Source organism: Sardina pilchardus, chromosome 9, assembly GCF_963854185.1.
Source record: "Sardina pilchardus chromosome 9, fSarPil1.1, whole genome shotgun sequence".
NCBI classification, from domain to species: domain Eukaryota; kingdom Metazoa; phylum Chordata; class Actinopteri; order Clupeiformes; family Clupeidae; genus Sardina; species Sardina pilchardus.
Window position 1 is genome coordinate 3,390,560 of NC_085002.1, and position 14,303 is coordinate 3,404,862.

Consider the following 14,303-nt stretch of genomic DNA (forward strand, 5'->3'; position numbering starts at 1 on the left):
AGGATATAAGCTCTGTGAGATCAGACACATGTTCCATAAGGATATTAGCTCTGTGAGATCAGACACATGTTCCATAAGGATATTAGCTCTGTGAGATCAGACACATGTTCCGTAAGGATATTAGCTCTGTGAGATCAGAGGATATTAGCTCTGTGAGATCAGACACATGTTCCGTAAGGAGCTCTGTGAGATCAGACACATGTTCCATAAGGATATTAGCTCTGTGAGATCAGACACATGTTCCATAAGGATATTAGCTCTGTGAGCACTCAGACGCATGTGTCTTTCCTATTTGCTACATCTATATTTTCACATCTGTCTATTTTTCCGTTAGAGGTTAATAACACCAACGCCCCCTGAGCCACGAGCTGTCAGCCCCCCAAGTCAAAACAGATTTCTCACAGCTATGAGTCAGGAACAAATGTATCACTAACAGTGACTCTGCAGAAACAATCTCTCAGACAGAGGAATGCGAATGTCTGTTATCAGTAGCAGACTGGGCAGTCCTACTTCCCAGTCTGATAACTATTGCTGCAATGCAATGCAATGCAAAAAAAAAAAAAAAAAAATGGCATGACCAAAAACTGGGAAAATTACTTTGTTGCTGAGCCATGGTAACAAATTTGCAAGTTTAATTATAGCTCTAGTTAATGTAATGATGTTATCTAGTGATACTGTTATGTGTCACTAATTCCCCTAACAACTTACATGTTAGGTTTTACTATAAATCATAAAGCAGACATATAATTTAGTAGCTGCTGATGAGAAACCATTATCCAGGCAGTATACGGTTGGGTGTGACGGTGCCCTTCTGATGGAAGGCTTTTACCGCCCTCTAGTGGTTGCATGTAAAAACAACCATGTTAGAATTAGAGTTTTTGAATGTAAGTAATAGAAAGACATGCAAGGTGTTGTTGACAGTGTGAGTCTTACAACTCCTTCAAAAAGCGGTAAGAGTTTGGTCGGTCTGTGATCTTTTCTTGGTCTGTGTGTGTGTGTGTGTGTGTGTGTGTGTGTGTGTGTGTGTGTGTGTGTGCGTGTGTGTGTGTGTGTGTGTGTGTGTGACACCTGTAGCTCCACAGGTAGCAAGGAGGAAACGACTCTGAAATCTGCAAGGACCTGTGTGTGTGTGTGTGTGTGTGTGTGTGTGTGTGTGTGTGTGAGTACAAACACATGCAAATCCAAACATAAACACACATCAACATAATACAGTACATCAGATCATTCTGATATCCGTCTAGCTTTGGTGCTGATTCAGGGTTAAATCCTTCCCTCAACCACAGTACTCAAATCTGACTCTAGATTACTAATCTGCCATTCTGACTCTAGATTACTAATCTGAACACAGATAAATCAACACTGGCAATTCCTTCTGATGCTCTCCCTCTGCTCTCTGATCATGGGTTACGACTCTGTGGGACATCTGGCCTCTATCATTACTGTCAGCTCTGTCACCACTCCATCCAGACTATAAAGTTTTATTACCTCCGCCAAGGAGGTTGTTTTCATCGGGGTTTGTTTGTTTGTCTGTCTGTCTGTTTGTTAGCAAGGTAACTCAACACATAACATTTTCAGGGAAGGTCAGAAATGACCCAAGAAGAAAAGATAACATTTTGGGAGTGATGCGTAACACCGTCGGGATTCCGGAGCCGTTTATGTTTTTCACTTAGTGATGTATGGCCACGTGGTGGCAATCAGAATAGTTTAGGTTCAAATGTATGACAACCTAGGAAGAACAATACAAGCAGAGGTCTGCACTCTTTTCTAGTTATATGATATTATAAACAGAAAATTAATTTGTCTGTGGTTCTACAATGTCATTTTATTTCAATAAACCGTGCCCTTACATCTACTGCGCTTAGGCAACCAGAATACATCAAAGAAGATATTGGAACAAGAAACAACTTAGGAAAACGTCATTTTGTCACAGCTTTTTGCATAACAGATATGTAAAAAGGCCTCTTAAGGTGAAATTTCAGACGATAAAACACTGAAAATACAGACAAAAATAGACATATTTACATACATTGTACTATTTACTTTTATACAGTATGTTTGATAAAAGTATTTACAATAGATATGAGATGTACACGATAGATCTACTCTTAAAGGTGCAGCCTATGGTTCTGACTTAATAGACTTTTAGCCAATCCAGAAAAAAAGTGGATAAATGATATCTAAATACAATATCTCGTATACGTATATGCATAATACATCCAGGCCCAGGCACTAAGGTGGATTTATAATAGTAAAAAGCCTTTATTTACTGGGCTACAAGCATTTGAAACCAGAGGCGGACATCCCAGATCCAGAAAGTAAAAGTCCTGCCATATATTCTTTCTACCTGTGCACTTACAGTAACACAGGTGATATCGCTAATTATCTGATCTACCTGGGGTTGGTACAGTAATTAGGATGAGCTGGTTTACTAAATGGTTGGATCAAACACTTGGCAGGACTTTTACTCTCTGAACCCGGGATGTGCACCTCTGTTTGAAACACGTACAGTACACCAACGTTTGTCTGCTAATGTAATGGCATCTTCCTCAGGGTGTGCAAACTGCTCATAGCGCCCCCTAGCTGTCCATTTTGAGTATGTGCTCAAAACATCTTGCATGTTTCTGTATAGAATGGCCAACAGGGGTGCATAGTGAGCCATAGAGCATGTCAGGTAATCAGGGGCGCAGCAGGGAACAGTGCCACTGAGCTGGTTGTTGACCGCCTCACCATCAGACAGTAACAACCTTCTGCCTGCATCTTTACCTGCATCTCCCTCTCCTCTCCTCAGTGTGTGTGACAGAATCAATCCACAGCATAACAACAACACACTGGCCAAAACAGAGAAATAACATCAATCCCATCTATTGATCGCGCTAAGGGAAGCCTCACCGGTCAGTATTCAGAGATATCGATATCCCACTTTGTTATGCTCTACATAGCACACCTAGGCTGCCACATTAAAGCTGCGCTAAGCAATATTATGATGTACATTTTAACAGCCATCTTTAAGTAAAAATAGATTCTGAGTGGGAAAGAAAACGATCTCTGAGATTCCTGGGGTCTGTGATCATTCGCTACAAAAATGGCCATCTATATAATACACCAATCAGCAAACCTCCAAAACAGACCAACTTGTCCCGTCATGAGAGCGAACAGGTCTTTTCCACACATGCGCTGGTGTGTTGTGTTATCTGGTGGTCATGAGGTTTGAGGAGAAGTGGGCGTGTCCTCTCACACCACTCCCTCCACCGTCTTCAGTTTGTCGCTCTCCTCTCCTGCCTGTGTGCTCTGGGCCTCGCTGCAGTTCTGATGGTACTCCTGCAGATGGCGCCAAAAGCAGCCCAGACTCAGTGCTCATGGAGTTAGTCATAGATACCGATGTCACAGCTTTAGTGGTCATAGACCTCTGAAGTTCGCCAACAAAAAAGCTACCATCTTTGCCCAAATAAGGAGAAATTAAGAGCTATGTTGGCCCTCCCCTAAGATTATGATGCACTCCCCTAGTTGAGAGCCTGAGTTACCTACTGTATGCATGAACTAACATTCTTGTTTGCAACATATTGTGCTTTATTTACAACCCGAATTCCGAAAAAGTCCAAAGTGATGAATGCATCCACATCTTTACTTCTGGGAGACACTAGGAAGCTCTTTTTTTGTCCCGATTCATGGTTCCAGTTCACCTAATTAGTTGTGAAATGTTCCTCCTTTTGTTGTCCTTATTAGTACACAACTTTTCCAGCCTTGTGTTGCCCCTATCTTAACTTTTTTGAGACATGTTACTGGCATCAAATTCAAAATGTGCTAAAGTTGTACATAATGATCTGTCCTATATGGCACATGCCATTACTGTATCATATTTTTGTGTAGTATTTAAAGATGAACTATGCAAGTTTTTTTAGCTTCATTTGCCTCAACTGATCAGCTTCGGAGTCATTGGAATGGTTAATTTGACTTATTTGGGGTTGAATGATGGCTGTCTCGTTTCCCCCTAGCGCCTGTGAGCGGAAAAACCCACGCTTGCAAGTTTGTGCCACTGGATCGGTGGCAGTGACAAAACAGAAAGTTTCTCAGCCTCGCAATCATGCTCATGAAATAGCAGACTGACTGATTGAATAGTGTTGTAAAATACACACTAAAGCTGTAGGGGAAGCTCTGCAGAGAAACCTGCAAGCATAAAAACGAGAAAACAGCGAAGACTTCGCCAAACCTGCATAGTTCCTCTTTAACTGCCGCACATGTCTCTGACTACAGTGCAGTGCAGGCTGTGTGATCTGCAAGAGTGATGCTGGAGTGATTTGGACGTACCTGCAACAGCTTCACCACCTCATCCTGGCCAAACTGCATGGCGTCATCCAGCGCCATGTTACCCCATCTGCAACAAAGCCATATTCAACACCTTATTCATTTCTAAACTAATGTCTACAACAAAGCCATATTCAACACCTTATTCATTTCTAAACCATGTCTACAACAAAGCCATAATCAACACCTTACTCATTTCTAAACCATGTGTCTAAAACAAAGCTATATTCAACACCTTACTCATTTCTAAACCATGTCTAAAACAAAGCCATATTCAACACCTTATTCATTTCTAAACCATGTCTAAAACAAAGCCATATTCAACATCTTACTCATTCCTAAACCATGTCTAAAACAAAGCCATGTGCAAAACCTCAATAATTCCTAAACAATGTCTAAGCAAAGCCATATTCATACTCATTCTTAAACCATGTCTAAACAAAGCCATATTCAACAACTTACTCATTCCTAAACCGTGTCTAAAACAACCATGTTCAACAACTTACTGATTCCTCAACCATGTCTAAGACAGTCATGTTGCACACTCATTAATTCCTAAACAATGTCTAAACAAAGCCATATTCATACTCACTCTTAAACCAATGTGTAAAACAACCATGCTCAACAACTTACTCATTCCTAAAACCATGTCTAAACAAATCCATATTAAACACCTTATTCATTCCTAAACCATGTCTAAAACAAAGCCATATTCAACAACTTATTCATTCCTAAACCGTGTCAAAGCCATATTCAACATCTTACTCATTCCTAAACCATGTCTAAAACAACCATGTTCAACAACTTACTCATTCCTAAACCATGTCTAAAACAACCATGTTCAACAACTTACTGATTCCTCAACCATGTCTAAGACAGTCATGTTGAACACTCATTAATTCCTAAACAATGTCTAAGCACAGCCATATTAAACACCGTATTAATTCCTAAACCATGTCTAAAACAAAGCCATATTCATACTCATTCTTAAACCAATGTGTAAAACAACCATGCTCAACAACTTACTCATTCCTAAAACCATGTCTAAACAAAGCCATATTAAACACCTTACTCATTCCAAAACCATGTCTAAACAAAAACCATGATCAACGCCTTAATAATTTCTCTCCCATGCTAAAACAAAGCCATATTCAACACCTTAATTAGTCCTAAACTAATGTCTAAAACAAAGTCATGTTTAACACCTTATTCGTTCCTAAACCAATGTAAATATCAATCTCCAACTATCCTTTAGCCATGTATTACCTATCAATAAAATTGTAGGCCTACATTATACACATACATGATGATGATGGTTAAGAAGCAACACTTAAGGAGGGTAAAAACAAGCCTGTATAACTGAGGACTGCCCACAGAGTTCAATACCATTTGTGAACTTGTGATTGTGAACTTTTCCAGACAAGTTGAAAGTGAATGAAAGACTTGTGTAGTTCCTCCTACTGTACACTTAGTGTAGGTCAGCTCTGTCCTTACCTGTCCTTCACAAAAGGGTTGACCTTGCAGACTTTGGTCAGGAACCGCACGACCTCTGTATGACCTGAGAGTACAACAACACACTGATGAGACAGGAAGCCAACTGAGACACACAGTGCAAACGCAGGAGGGGTACTGCTCAATGCTATAGCTGGATGAGTAAGAAGAGGATGTCCACTCTTAAAAAAGGGTTCTTGGGGGGCTATATAGAACCATGCATCACGACAAAACCGACGTTAGAGCGATATAAGTCATTTTCCATCACATGTATCGCACTACAGTAGCTTTTGATGCGCATGGTTTTTAAGCAAATTAACTTTTGAATGGAATAAGCGCTATAGAGGAGTGGCAGTGTGTGGCTGTGGTGAGTGAGGGGAAAAAGGCCCACCTTACCTTCAGCTGCTGCCACATGTAGGGCTGTGCGGGAGTCATAGTCCTTCATCTCCATATCCAGAGAGGACAGCGCAAACCTGCGGACAGGGACATGTTAGGGGCACTTAAAAGCACTCGTATCGTAACGACATCTCTACCCGACCAGCCTTTATACGCCTTTATACGCGACCACTTCCGTGTACGTGCAGCTTAATAGTCATTTCTATACAAACTAAGACGGAGGATTCGTAAAGAAACGCAAACACCCACACCATAAGTGTATCTAAATTAGCAAACAAAGGAAGGTTCTCCGCGCTTCTGCAGTAGTGCGACAATCTGGTGCAACCAGGCCAGGACAGAGGCGCATGAAAGAAGAGGAATGCCGGTGCAACGTCGAAACGTTAGTCATGTTTTGCACCTTTTAAATAAATCCTAAAGAGGACATAATGTGTTGCACCGGCATTCCTCTTCTTTCATGTAAATAAATTAGCTATGTAGGCTACTGTACCAAAAATGGCATTTTACCGTGACTCGAAGAGCTTTAAAATACTGTTGTAAGGCTGCATGTACAGGGAAGTGGTCGCCTATAAAGGCCGGTCAGGTAATGATGTCGTTACGATAACTATGTTTAGAAAAGCGCTCTATAAATAAAGATTATTACTATTATTATTATCATTATTAATAAAATGTTTTCTATCATATTTATTCCCCAGATTATAATATTTCCCCTAGTGATTGTTGTGCCAGGACCTGTAGTACAGCTGGTATATGGTAAGTCTGCCTAGGACAGACAATCATTTAGAAACTGGACAAACTTCAGAACGTGAAACTTTGATGTGTTTCTGTTACCTCCTTAGGGCAGAGACATCTCCGCTGTAAGCAGCAAACATCAGATTCACTATGGACTTGTTCTGTGGAATTACAACATAATCCATTAACCGCCTGGACTGTTTCAACGTTTGTTAGAGAATTAATCTGGTGTGTTGTTGCCCATATGGCTATAGGCATTGCAAGCCAGGGGAGTGGGGGTGTTATGACACCCACACTGTTGCTGAAACAGATTAAAATTAAACTAAAATAATGTAAACAACGCTCCCGGTAACAGTTGGAACTCTGTATCTGAAAACACACACACACACACACACACACACACACACACACACACACACTATATACCCAACCCACACACACAAACACCACACACACACACACACCCACACACACCCATCCACACACACACACACACACACACACACACACACACACACACACACACACACACACACACACACACACACACACACACACACACACACACACACACACACACACACACACACACTCATAGGCTACAAACAGGTTGTAATCAACAAACATATGTCTGTTAATTTGATTGTTGAACGGCCATCCAGCCAATCACAGCAAATCTATCAGTTAGCGTCAGTGGAGGGAGAACCAGAGGCGCTCTGATACAGTAACATTCAAAGTGTGCATTCAAGCGGGCTACAAAACCTGTATGGCTGCTGGGGTCTTTGAAGAAGAGGGGTTCTGCAGTCAACAGATTTGAGGTAGAATAGAAATGATAACTGTTACAGCATCATGCCAAATTAGTTACAATGTTGCAATGTCAGTTATTCTACATTATCCCCACGGATGATACTAAACCAGGCAAATCATCCCTTTGAGACCGCTAACCATACTAGCTGATGTGGCATTTGCATATATAGCCACTAGTAGCGATATCCGATGGTGCAAGTACTGTACCTCCATGTGTTTTGCTTTTGTTTTGTCTGGCAGCATTTTATGTCCCTATCATAGAGTTTGTGTTTCTTGTCACGCAAGATTAGGATGCATGAAATGAACAGACAGGGGAGGAAGAGGAAGAGGAGGCACACACTCCTATTGGAGCTAAATCAAGTATGCGGAGTTGCAATGAGATGAACTTGACGTTATAGCTACTTCAGGCTTACAAACAGTACTGAGTCTACTGTATACAATTCCAATTTCCTTATTAGGTATACACATCAATGCTATGTTATGGGTCATTCAAGTTGTGTTAAGTCTCGCTTCAATAACCCCTCCCTTTCTGCTGCGTCCTGCTAGTTCAGAATGGGCAGCTGCATCAAACATCAATTTAAGTGAGACAAGAGAAAGCTGTTGCACAAGTGCAATTAAATAAATACAGGTTTAAAATAGTCCATACTGTTTGTAAGAGCAATTATATAGATATAGGTTTAAAATAGTCCATACTGTTTGTAAAAGCAATTATATAGATATAGGTTTAAAATAGTCCATACTGTTTGTAAAAGCAATTATATAAAATAGTCCATACTGTGTGGAAGCGAATAAAGGGAGAATGAGATGGGAATAATGATGAAAGACTAGCATAGAGAAGAGGGAAGAGGTAAATAATTCTGCTGCAGCAATTGCTAACCAATAGCTCAACCTGATCCCAAACACATTCCCAAGCAGACATTGCCATACTGTAGCCTACGTGGCATTGAATATTTATGCCAAGGGGTATAAATATTCAATTCCTCTATTTTGCTGCTTTAATAATATTATTGGCATGGTTTTATTTACAGAATAGATGTAAATAAAACACAGAAATGCAGGGAGTTATTTGTCATTTGGCCGGGATTATTTCAAGGGGAATTTCCCTTCCCTATCCCAGACGGTTAACCCCCGGGAATGCTGACTCAGTGACAACAGTGGCTTGGGGACACATGGTAGGAAGTGGGAGAACAGGCTCACCCGATCGTCTCCAGACTGCCTGCGAGGGTCTTGCTTCTTCACAAAGTGTCTCAGGTTGTCATAGTTGTGAAAGTTGAACAGGGACACCAGCTCCTGCAAGTGAAAGCTGACATTTTGAATCTTCAAAGACAGACCATCCAACGGTAATCCAATGTAGTTCAGGGTTTTTTTGTGCTACTTCTTGCAGCACTGCAAGATCAAACCAAAGATCCTTCATTATTGACAAGATAGAGCAACATAATGCATCTCTATGGAAGCAAAATTCGAACAGTTCCTGTCTGCTGTTTGAACGTTTGCACCTCTCGCTCCGCTTTAACCCTCTCTGTTATAACCTGTCTGTACACGTTCAAAGTTTACAATATTTCAGTTTGGCTGTAGAGACCCTCACCACACTACCACCTACTGTACGTGTAATTATATTTTGAGCATTGTCAGTGGTATGAAATAGCGTTTTATACCACTGACAATGCTCCACCAATTAACGTCATTTTGCTCTCGTTTAGAAGTTTGAATTTAACTACCATAAATAGACCTTAGCTCATTTTTATTCCGGAATTACACTTTAAGATAACAAAAACTTACAAAGGACGCCTTTAAGGTTGTTAGATAGAACATCCTAGAACTAAGTCAATGTTATGGCTGCCCTGAAGCTCAGTCATGAAGTGGTATTGATAGATAGACTAGTATTTCATTAAGCAATCAGTGTCTCACCTGGCAGAAATCGATTCCTCGGACGCTGTTGCCCACCTTGTCCAAAGGTGGCGACCAGCACATCATCCCCATGACGTTGGGAACTACTAGCAGGACTGCACCTGACACACCTGACTTTGCAGGTAAGCCCACCTGATAGTAAACCAGATTACACCAAATGATGAACTATTTAATTCATTAAAGTTCTCACAATTATTTTTACTTACTTCTTTGACTTAAGGACCGTTCACACCAAGAACGATAACTATAACGGTAACTATAAAATTACTATAAAGAAATATCGCTCTAGTAATACAAATGACGATACATAAACTATAACGATAACGACATGAAGAACGATATCGTTGGGGATCACTTTCAGACTGATTTTGAGAGCGATAAAAAGCTAACAGCCAATCAGAACCCATCACATTTTAGCCACCACATTCATTAAAGGTATACTATGCAGGATTGGCTATTTCATCGCCAGTTTCGCTTTCACTTTTCATTTTCGCTCGTTTTATGCTTGCATATTTCTCTGCAGAGCTTCCCCTACAGCTTTAGCGTGTATATTTGACAAAACTCCTCAATCGGTCAGTCTGCCGTGCCTTTTCATGAGACTTTACATGACACTTCCTGGAGTAGAGCATGGGTGCGTGCCCGGTGTCTCCTGAAGTTGCAAGTGTGGTTTTACCGCTACAGACCACTAGAGCGGCCAAAAAAAACACTGTTCGACCGGTAATGACTCATTTAATCATATATAACAGTATGGAACGAATTGATTAACTGAAAAACGTTGCATAGTATACCTTTAACACAAGGAGAGACTTATCGCTATCGTTGGTCAGTGGACGCTTTTATCATGGTAATACTTACATTATCGTTCCTGGTGTGATCGTTGCTTCAGACTTCGTATTATTTTTTATAATACTTGATGTATTTAATATAAAATATTTACATGTACAGTATAATACAATTTCATACCTATTTATTAATAGAAGATACTGAAAACATCCATTTCTTAATAAACTGTCCCCAGTTATTTAATGGAAACTGTCAGACAATTTAAGGCCTGTGTACACCAATCACGTCTTTTTAGCATCCACGGCGCCCTCAACCTAATTTTCAGAGCACATCAAGTATTTATTGTTGATAGGTTGCGGTCGTCAATAGAGAAGTGACCAGCACTATTCTACTATTTTTCACTGAGGGCGCTGAGCGCTGTGAACACTGAACTTCATAGGATTTGCATAGAAAATAGCCGCCATCGGCACAAAAAACTAGATTGATGGACACGGGCCCTTATCAGCCATAATGGAGAGGAGAAAGAGAAGGACCCACATGAAAGGCGAACTGCCCGGAGAAGTCGTACATGCCGCAGGAGTGCATGAGACTGAGGGTGTTCCGAACGGCCTCCGCGCTCAGCACACGCTCGCCTGTGATTGGACAGATGCCGCCGTTGGCCAGCGTAGCTCCCATCACACTTCCTGACTCACAGGTGACCTCTATGGAGCACAGCTGAGCCAATCAGAGGCCAGGGAAAGGGACAACAGGTGAGCAGACAATGACGCATATCAAGTGATGAAGAAATAAAGACAATGAAGATGAAGGACTGCAGACATCACCATCAGAGCACAGTAAACAATGTGTTTTGGGGAACTGAAAAACCTCACCAAAATGAGAGCATTCTGACTGAAGGATCGCACTATGTAAACAGCTTTAATGAAAAATATGCCGGCTTGCTGTGTACTTACCACTAAAGGAAGAAGTGAGATTTTAAATCATGGACTGGAACAAACATTCCATGTCTAAGGCCGATTTTCGCAATATGAATATCACATTCAAGCCATACTGTATCTAGGGGAAGTACTATCGATAGATAGATAGATAGATAGATACTGTAGATAGATAGATAGATAGATGAATGACAACGGCATCTACCTGGAAGTAAAAATCCAAGGCGTCGATCATCTCTGCCCCATGTGGAAAACACTGCACGAGAGACATGAGAAGACCCCAGCATTAGATGTGGATTGTCCCTTCCCAATCCAGACATGCAGAGAACAGACATGTGGACACCCAGAAGGGCACACCCACATTAAAGCGTAAAAAAATTGACCCCCAGCGTCTTTTTCTGCACTGAAACACATCAAATAACCCGTGGAGACAGTCTTTTCTGTTGATCAGCCGCCCTTAGCTAATCCACTGTTTGCAATTTGGGTTTATTGCGTATACCGGGGCAAGCTCTGTAGTGGTGGATCAACGAAATACTGTATGTCTCTACGGCTTATTTGATGTGCTTTAATGCAGAGAAAGAGCCTATAGGGTCACTGGGGAGTTACGCTGTAAGTAGAAGAGAATAGTCCAACACCACACAACCATGATGAAGGTTGGACTGAGGTGTTGCTACTGTTTTTTTTTACTTTTATTCTTTTGATTTGAGCTTTTAGTATCTGTACTTGCGAAGGTGCTCATCTGCTGAAACGTATCATACATAAAAATAATAATAATGAAACGTTTTATCAACTGATCCTAAAACCTTATAAAACCTTAGCCATGTCCTGAGACTAAGCCTAACCATACTCACAAATAAGCCTACTTCTGTCCTCACTGTGTTTACAAATGGGTTATTAACGGTTTACTCTGAACCATTAGCATAACGGAAGTAACTGACAGGAAATCAACAGAGTATTCAGATGTAGCCAGATATGGCATGCAGCATTCCAAGAGGTACTGAAAGGCACATAACTAACCCTCTTCTCTTTCAGGTAGTATCCAATGGCAAAGTTCCTGTCTCCCGTTTCCTTTTCCGATTGGAACCTGTAAAGAAGGGACACTGGTTGGTAGTGCCACAAACTAGCAAGCTGATATTTATACTAGCCTACAACTACACATCAACTCATTCAGGGCTTGAGGTTTGTTGAAAAATATCTATATACATTTATCTAACGATACACAAATATATTGCTGCTTTAAAGTTTAATCAATCATAAAAGGCATCAGTGGCTAGGCTAGGTTTAGCTTCAATTGTCCACTCACGTGGCATTACTGAAGCCCACATATTCCTGACCAGCCATCTTCTTCACAAAGTCCATCACCTGAAATACACGGAAAACACCAGCAATGCCCTTCAGACCCGTGATAAATGACAGTGGCAAGATAAAAGAACATTTTATATTTTATGTCAAAGTTAAAGCCTAAACGTTGAGTTAATGTGTTAATGCTGATACTCACATAGTCAAACTTTTCTGCCTTGTTTGTGCCAGGCTAGAAGGGAGACATGTACAACCAGGTAAAAAATAATTAATTTTAAAAAGGAACTAACTGTTATATAAGGCAATTATTTATTACCACAGTAGTAAATTATTATTTGTACACTAACTAGACATTGTTGGTCTACTGTCTATCTAAACAGTAAAAGGCATCCTCATCAAGTGAAGTACGACTGATTGGTTAATGCAATTGTTTACGTTCATTTCACACATGAGGTCCAGTCCTCCGACTGCTTAACTGATGACTCCAGACTAATCTCTGGTTGCTTTGTGGAGCGCTGCCACCGTGGGCCTTCATAGGTTAGAGATCGTGTTCACGTGCTGTTAATGTGGAGTAACTCTGGCACGCTCCGCCTCAGTTCACAAGGGTGCGCTCCTTAAATCCTCCCTCAAGACAGCAATAAAGATCACAGCACACACGCTAAGACTCTTCAAATTAGAGTGAGTTATTTTAGTATTGCAAACACAGCTGTTTCGGCATATAGAATGGTTAGGATTAGTTTATTACTTATTATTACAGTTGCTGAGGGTGCACTGGTATATAATGATTATATGTTCATGCTATTTTCCTCATCGCATGTTTGTCGTTGGTTCAAAAACGTCCAACCATTACAATGTGGAAGTTAAAAATCCAATATGTTGGCCCCAGCTGTGGAGCAACTGGCTGGGGCACCTGCACCATATACACCGGCGACCCGGGTTCGATTTCCGCCCCGAGGTCCTTTCCGGACCCCACCCCTGCTCTCTCTCCCATTCACTTCATGTCATTCTCCACTGTATCTATCAATACAGGCATAAAAAGCCCCAAAAAATACTTTAAAAAAAATATCCATATTGTTGTGTTTTATGCACAGCACATGTTTTATAAGGTCTATGCAACAAAATAATGTACAGAGAGGCAGTGTGGCACACACTCCGCTTGCCCTCGCCACACACACCGTCATGGCCTGCTACAGATCACATCACACATGCTAAGTCTCTTCAAATTATTAGCAACTCCAAATCTGCACATCAAATGTCAGATGGCACTTCCCCTGCTCTCAAAGGTTGACTTTAATCTCCCTAAAGCGCCCGCCGTCATCCAATCCTGCTCCCTACACTGCAACAATGTCCATGTCTTTATCAGCTCAAACGCCTGTGTGTGTGTGTGTGTGTGTGTGTGTGTGTGTGTGTGTGTGTGTGTGTGTGTATTCAACAACAACATTCAACACATTTATATAGCGCTTTGTGCAATTTGACAGCACGTTTGTGTAATATGGCTACAAAAACTGTTGCGCAAAAGCACAGCATACACATAGCCTCTACAGCAAAAGACTAAGGACCAGGAACACCTGGTTTTAAACCTGTGTTTACTCTTTTGAGTGCGTTTTAGTGAGTTGTAGAAATTGTAAATGATTGTTATGCAGAGAATGTGCTTAT

At 41.0% G+C, this 14,303-nt stretch overlaps 1 protein-coding gene across 2 annotated transcripts in view; it reads right to left on the reverse strand.

Moving 5' to 3' along the window:
• Nucleotides 1-1,807: 1,807 nt before the first annotated feature.
• The window catches only part of gls2b (glutaminase 2b (liver, mitochondrial)), a 19,721-nt gene continuing 7,225 nt past the window's right edge, over nucleotides 1,808-14,303 (reverse strand). The window contains exons 8-20 of one of the 2 annotated variants that reach the window (XM_062545277.1): nucleotides 12,847-12,879; nucleotides 12,652-12,710; nucleotides 12,366-12,432; nucleotides 11,554-11,604; nucleotides 10,954-11,130; nucleotides 9,634-9,765; nucleotides 8,923-9,015; nucleotides 7,681-7,716; nucleotides 7,018-7,079; nucleotides 6,190-6,266; nucleotides 5,797-5,860; nucleotides 4,306-4,372; nucleotides 1,808-3,318 (exon numbers count right to left, since the gene is read on the reverse strand). In XM_062545277.1, coding sequence (XP_062401261.1) covers nucleotides 3,232-3,318; nucleotides 4,306-4,372; nucleotides 5,797-5,860; nucleotides 6,190-6,266; nucleotides 7,018-7,079; nucleotides 7,681-7,716; nucleotides 8,923-9,015; nucleotides 9,634-9,765; nucleotides 10,954-11,130; nucleotides 11,554-11,604; nucleotides 12,366-12,432; nucleotides 12,652-12,710; nucleotides 12,847-12,879 — 1,005 coding nt within the window. In that variant the 3' untranslated portion in view covers nucleotides 1,808-3,231. The remainder of the gene's footprint in view (nucleotides 3,319-4,305; nucleotides 4,373-5,796; nucleotides 5,861-6,189; nucleotides 6,267-7,017; nucleotides 7,080-7,680; nucleotides 7,717-8,922; nucleotides 9,016-9,633; nucleotides 9,766-10,953; nucleotides 11,131-11,553; nucleotides 11,605-12,365; nucleotides 12,433-12,651; nucleotides 12,711-12,846; nucleotides 12,880-14,303) is intronic. The other variant, XM_062545278.1, reaches the window with a different exon arrangement.